Source organism: Glandiceps talaboti, chromosome 1 (assembly GCF_964340395.1).
Source record: "Glandiceps talaboti chromosome 1, keGlaTala1.1, whole genome shotgun sequence".
Classification (NCBI taxonomy): domain Eukaryota; kingdom Metazoa; phylum Hemichordata; class Enteropneusta; family Spengelidae; genus Glandiceps; species Glandiceps talaboti.
Window position 1 is genome coordinate 6,549,615 of NC_135549.1, and position 7,353 is coordinate 6,556,967.

A 7,353-nucleotide genomic window follows, 5' to 3' on the forward strand; every position below is an offset into this window, starting at 1 on the left:
TTCTACATCACAACAACATGTGTCTACATTCAGTGGTTCTGCCTTCTTTGAAATATGAGTCAACACATTGCCATTACTTTCCCTGATTTTGCTAAGATATTACTGGTGCTGGTGTAGTTATGTTATTCTCATATATTTTTCTTCACTTAGGTGAAAAATACTTGTGACCTGAGGGTTTTGTCACTACTCGTTTAGTGACTTGTAGTGACAAGGCCCCTTAGCTCACTCATATTTCTTTAGCTGAATGAAGAGAAATACTCAGGAATAATATCGAAATATTTCTTAATTATTAAATAATTCCTTAGTAAATTGTTCTCCTTGTTGTGGAAAGATTGACGTATGATAATAAGAGATCACAATTCTGTATAGATTTGACTATTTTCTTTCATGCCTAACATTAACTACTGTGGTAGGCATTGAAGTCACTATCAAGGTAGATAAAAAGTAAATGAGAAGTAAACATTTTTATAGGAGGATAAGGCTCTTCCTAGAAATATAGGTAAGTTTCAAGTCTGTCCTTTGTATTGCACTTTGACCAAGATTGGTTTACGTATTAAATTTGTCTCAAGAAATTAATTGTATATTAAATTTTGACGTTTTGTGTTTTAGTTTCAGACAAATCACAGCCTATCTTTATTGGACCTCCTGCAACACCACCAGCATACAGAAAGCGGGCTGATGACCACATACGTCTGTACAGGTCACCTGAAGTTGAAAGAAGTCCTAGTACAAGGAGTTCTTCAACTTCCAGATCACGGTCACCTGGACCTATCATTGGAATTAGGCGGCGACCAAGTGCGCCAGTCAATGTGTATTATGACAATTCATCTAGACCCGAGAATAGATACCCTGGCAGACATGCTCACAGAACTAGAGACAGGACTGCAGCTAAATGGAGATCTCAAACTCCAGAACCTCCTAAAGTGAGACCACAAATAATGCAAGAAATTGATGATTATGAGCAACCCCCAAGACCTAGCACTCCTGTGGTGCTGTACCCTGATAAAGACAACATGGCGCCAGAATCCTCTCCTCCGCCTGTACATACAGCTGTGTTCACATTCCCAGAGTCGCCGCCAAAAAGACCAACTAATTTTGATGGCATGAGTCAGAGTTCAAACTCACCGGCACCTAACAGACACCGACATGCTTCATCAACAAGTAATTTGTCAGGGAAAGGTCAACATGACCTCCTCCCATTTGATAACCCTGAGTATCACCAGCAACCAACGTCTCTAAGTCAACCACCATCACCACGGAAACAGGTGATGTCACTAGGTCACTTACAAAATAAATCCAACAGTTTGCCAGGGAAGGATAAAGAACACAGCTACCATGGCTACAAGCCATTTGTGAGCAGGACTACATATCGCTCACAACATTATCCAACTTACAGTACTACAAGGAGGGCTACTGAATTCAGCCCAAAACAATTTGAATTTGACGAAGTTAATATGTATATTAATCAACCGTATAACCCAGATGATGAGATCTCATCGGAGACATCATCTTCAAAACAGGGCAGTTTGGATGATAGGACTCACAGTCTGGACGTTTTACGCAATGATGATGACGAACCGCCTAGAGTAATGAGTAGGGCGTCAAAAAGCATGGAAATGTTACGCGACGCTGATTTATCAATAGTGAATAGCGGAATGGACGTTATTGATTATTCTCGTCATGAACCAGATTATGACGAGGAGCCATCACCAATGCATAATGTTGTTAGAGCTACAAAAAGTATGGAAGTAATGCGCGACAGCAATTTACATAACACTGGGTATATTGCTGGGGTGTCACGTACACCGAGGACTAACCAATACCCACAATACATGACAAGCTCTTCTCAAACTCACTATGATCCAACCCCAGTCAGACCACACTATAGTGCTCAAAGTCCTGGCTATGGGAGACGAATGACACACTCTGCATACAGGTCAATGCCAAGTTCACCTGCACATCACCCCCATCATCCCCATCCACATTCAAGTTCAAGGAATACTACAACATATAACCCCCCTCTGTTAAAACCTGCTGAATTTCATACAGCTACCTCAACCTCTGTGCGACCTAGTCCAGTTTATGCCACTATCAAAGTGGCCAACAAGGTGCAGTATCAACCCATACAGCCTATGACATGCGAGGCCGTAAAACCAGTCAACTCTAGCAGGTAGGACCAAACACTCCATTCAGCTCTCTCTTTCTCTCACTCATTAAAAAGTTAAACTGAGACACTTTTGTAAATGAATGACTGCGAATGCCAAATCAAGATAAATTATATGAAAAGTAATGAAACTTTTGCTGTAGAGTAAAGATGTACCAAAAATAGAAGCAAGATAGATTGAATGGTATAATGCAATGGATTCTTGTAAATTTCTCTTTTTGAAGAAACTACCCCAACCACTTTGAATTTTTTGTGATTGTAATTTTGTTTGCTATTGTAAAAAATTTAAGTTACTGATTATTGTGTGACTTTTTATTATCATTTTCCCCACCACTACAATGTTGACATGTACATTCCCAGTTTTTGTTACCCCAGCCCCACCCCACCCCCACACGCTGCAATTATTAATGTATTAATGTGTGGACTTTGTACACTATTTTATACTATGCATCCATAGCATGTGGTGTGAGCTCTTTAACCCTTTTGGTGCATGTGGTGACTAATTCATCACAACACTCACTCACATATCAATTTATATTTTAAACTATTGGGGCATTACAGGATTATTATGTTTTGTATATATATATATGTTATTGTATTTTGTTTTCGTCCTTTGTTTGTATTTGTATGATTTCATGTGTTGTCTTTGTTTTTGTATCGTTTCAGTCATTTCGTTTCTGCATCATGTTTCTCTTTGTTATGATCATTTCATTGTTGTTTTATCTGTTTGTTCACAAGTCTTCAAGTCTGTCCTGACCATACAGTACATGTATGTACTCTTTCATATTCCCACGGTCATGATCATGTTCATTTCACTCACCTCTCTGGATTTGTTATAGATCTGTGTGAACTATGGTATGTTCCATTCTTGCAAGGCCAGAGTTTGTGTTCTTTCACTTTTCCTGATCATGTTTACTGTACTGTGACCTCTTCTTCGCTGTGTTTCAAACTGGCTGTGATCCAGGTTTTACAGACCACAGTGATATCTTTCATCTTACCATTGTGTATTCATTGCATGATTGTCTTGTGGCCGTGTTGTATGTGTGTTTGTCTTTAAGTGTATTTTTTTTTTGTTCTCTGTACATTTTATTCACAATAGCCTATCTTCATTCACTGATTTAGAAGATAATGCACAACATCAGCATGCAGAAGATGTGATTGCGGCCAAGTAAGCAGTAGGCTTTTTTTGTTTCTTTTTATTTGAAGGGAATCTCAGAGTACTATGGTGATGGGTTCATTATGAAATCCTGGGTTCAACGGTTGATAAACTTTATACAGATTTAGTGGGTGTGTTGGTATCAATTGCAGTGCTCTGTTTTTAAAATCTATTTTCGCTTCCCTTTTATGTTTGGATCTGTCTTCGTTTTGTGTTTCCTTTGTTATTTGTTTTCCTTTGCCTATTATTCTTTTTGAAAACCTTACTAACTTGCAAACAGTGCCACCAGAGTTTTATTGCAGCAACTTTTATTAATGTGTGAGCTTAGTTAGTAGTGTGTCTGAATCTAAGAATTATCCATATTTTAAATTAACGTATCCAACTTACAATAATCAATGTCATAATCTAAATACTAATATTCATGACTAAGTGTTAAATCTTCAAAAAAAAACTGATTTTAATATGTTAACTATTCTAATACAACTTCCAGTGAACTGTTATTAGAGTGTACAAACTAACATTACTATTTCAAAAAGCACTGCATTGATTTGATGCTACCGGTATTTAACAAATGAACAAGTTCCATGTTTGGACACCAATTTAAACTGGTTATCAGCTGTAGAGTATTAGAGACCGAAGATGTACTGGGTAGAGTGTATTGCAATTTCATACAACAGTTGAATCTTGTGTCCTGCAATAAAGCAAAAAATACAAACTCAAAGATCATAATGAAAGTACATGTACTATGTTAGAAAGCAGGATCCGTTACCACACCATGGAGAAGTTAAGTTTCTTAATCTTTGAGATTTGAATGTAGTGCTAAATATGCCAATATAGAAATCTTTGAAGTCATGGAGTGCCAAAAACTGAAGGTTTTCATAACGTTTGAGTGATCTACACAGCAAATTTCAGAAATGGAAGGCTTTCACAAAGCCTGATAATACTTAGATCAGTACCATATTTTTTTCCACAACATTTCTGTTTGTTGTTTTCATATGATAGGACATATTCAGAATCCTATACAATTGATGGTACTAGTAGTTACCAAGGGGACAGCAGTTACCAAGGTGACGCCGGGGAATCATTAGCTGAAGCCTTCAGTGAAGAGATGCTTGCATGGTATGAAGAAAATGAACAGTCATTTACATCCAAGACTAGTAATAGTACTTATGTATAGCAAAGGTAGGTGTCATGCAAGTAAATGTGACTTGTGGTGTCACACATGTATGTACATATGTATGTGCACACACATACATACACACATACATACATACATACATACATACATACATACATACATACATACATACATACATACATACATACATACATACATACATACATACATACATACATACATACATACATACATACATACATACATACATACATACATACATACATACATACATACATATGCACACTCCTATGTACTTTATCTTGCCATAGAGTTCAGCTCAATGAAGAAAGGAAAAAAAACGAGATATAAACAAGAGATGAAACTAATCATATTGGTAAAGACATGCATTTCACTTGGAGCATATGTGTGTCATAGCTGCCAGGAAGCATGTCCTAATTCCTTCACATAGGTGTTACACTATTTACATTTCTGTGGGATGACAAGAAATAAACATGAATTGTATTTTTTATGAATGGATGAATTGTAGACAAATGTGAAGGAAAGTTACATTGAAAGATACAGAACTGACATTTTTTAATGAAGATCACCTAAACACTTTATGATGTTTGACAGTATTTTGATTTTCCATTGTATTATCATAATGATTTCATCTCATCTTATTAAACTTTCAGAACAAGACAACGTTGATGCTAACATAAGCAGTTCAACCTTCAAGAGGCCAAAGTACTAGCACAAGACTGTATAGAATACTGAATACAGATAACAAGAATTCCAGTCAAAGCATCTAATGTTGCTGGAATAGTACCAGTTTATATGTGTAAATAGTGGTCACAATCTTCAAAGATATGTTGATGTAAAAGATTCACAATCATGTACATTCCTTTTATTTATACGTCTTTTTCTGATGTTTTTTTTTTTGTCACACTCGCTGTATTATATTCAAGTACAAGTATGTATTTATTATTACATGTATTATTTTGTCATTGTCATACTCTGCTAAGTAATGTTGTTGACAGGCTGCATGTTTGCCTTTTATGACAAAACAGGTTTTGAGGCCTGAAAAACACTTCTTTCCACTTTTGTATACTCAGTTTCTTTAATCAGTGCAATGTAACAAAACCGTGACAGCTATCGCAAGTCTCAAGTGAGAGCTCTTTAATTCCTGCATTTTTTCTCCATTGCTTGGTTTGTACACTGCCATTGTAATGTATCTTTATAAGATACCAGGCTGTAACACAGAAAGGATACCCTATGTATGTATTGATATCTTTCTGTATTGTCAATTTCATATACTCACTATTGGCATTGTGTCACAAATATCTAATACTACCACCGTGTGACAGCACATTACAGGCATCTAATACTCTGTATCACATGTCATGGGTGTCTAGCGCCCTCTATCCAAGATGTGTCACAAGTGTCTAATACTGTAACAGCAATCTCGTCACGCGTGTCTAATATTCCGTCTACCAGAAAGTGCAAACAGTGAATACATAATGAAATATAACTGGACTTCCTGGAACTAACCACATTCAGCAGGGTTATCAGCCTGAAATACATTCAATATCATATATATTATACATTTCAAAACATTAAAAAAATATTGCACAGATTACAACAAATATACTTTCACATTGTGAATACGGTGCAAGAACAATTTCAGAAATTGATACAATGAAATCTGTAACAGGAAAAGACTCCATGAGTTATATACAACCTGTTTGAGAAGTTTCTATGAAATGTACAGGACTGGGAGAGTAAAATCGTGTCCATTCCTCATTGGTGCCTGTAGTAGCAGATTTCACTCGTTTTAACTGATTGTTTAGTGGTAATTTTGAAATACAGGAGATATTCATGTAACATTTTATGTATAGGTCCATATATATATACATATAAATATATATATATAGACTAACACCAAGTTTACATTTTTTTTAAATGTATACAAAGTTGTCTTTTTATCGTATACTGTCATTTAGCAATAAGTTTGTCACTAGATTGACGAGAAACAAATTTGAGCAGGGAAAGAGTAGAAACTAGCTGTGTATAACACAAGTAGGGTGATAATAGAGTGCCAAAGTTATTCTGAGAACTGATTCCAAATGTCATAGTAAACAGATTTATTGACGGCGTATGAAGAAGAAAAATTGAAATGTAGATGTATATAAAGCAGTGTAACTTGTGTTCTATCTACCTGAACTAAGACAATGCCATTAATAGTCAATGTAAAATGTAAAATTAAGTGTAAAATTAAGTGTAGTGTATTTCATGCCTTCAGTTACCATCTCCTCTACTTTTATGGCCAACATGTGAAATGATACCTGAAAATATTTTCAAACGTTAACAAATTTCTACTTCCACTTTTTTGTACACACACACACACACACACAGACAGACAGACAGACAGAGAGATGAGGGTTTCCCGAGACATCAGACACAAGTAACAGTGCAATCATGTTGTAACATTCTAAATGGATAGAAAAGTCTGGAATTTATCGAACTATTAAAAATCAGGGCTTGTTAGAAATTAGAAAATTTGATTGATTATTGTCACAAGTTGATGAAGGATGGATTCATGGCATGTTAATAATGTGTTCAATTGTTAAAATTATTTTTAGTAAGATCTTTGCTTGACAAACATGGCAGAAAAAGACGATTTTTGTTATATTGTATTCTGTAATTATTTTAGGAGTCGTGATACAGGAGTTATTGTAACTCACGAAACAGAAAAGGAGCAGCTTATTGCTTATGTGAAGCATTTTTACATTGTGTGATTTATTTCTTAATATTGTCAGTGTGGTTCAGAGATATGGTTTTTTTAAAGTCTTTTATGTCATGTACAGTGTATGAAACTACTCCAGAACCAAGTAAAAAATTGACTATCTGACTGTA

General features: G+C 35.6%; 1 protein-coding gene across 5 annotated transcripts in view; it reads left to right on the plus strand.

Annotated features, from left to right (window-relative positions):
* The window catches only part of LOC144438775 (uncharacterized), a 36,214-nt gene extending 28,861 nt beyond the window's left edge, over nt 1–7,353 (plus strand). For 3 of the 5 annotated variants that reach the window (XM_078127946.1, XM_078127961.1, XM_078127977.1), the window contains 4 exons: nt 610–2,170; nt 3,264–3,332; nt 4,323–4,502; nt 5,133–7,353. In XM_078127946.1, the coding sequence (XP_077984072.1) occupies nt 610–2,170; nt 3,264–3,332; nt 4,323–4,497 (1,805 nt within the window). In that variant the 3' untranslated portion in view covers nt 4,498–4,502; nt 5,133–7,353. Of the gene's footprint in view, nt 1–609; nt 2,171–3,263; nt 3,333–4,322; nt 4,503–5,132 lie in introns of those variants that run through there. The other 2 variants (XM_078127953.1, XM_078127969.1) reach the window with 2 other exon arrangements.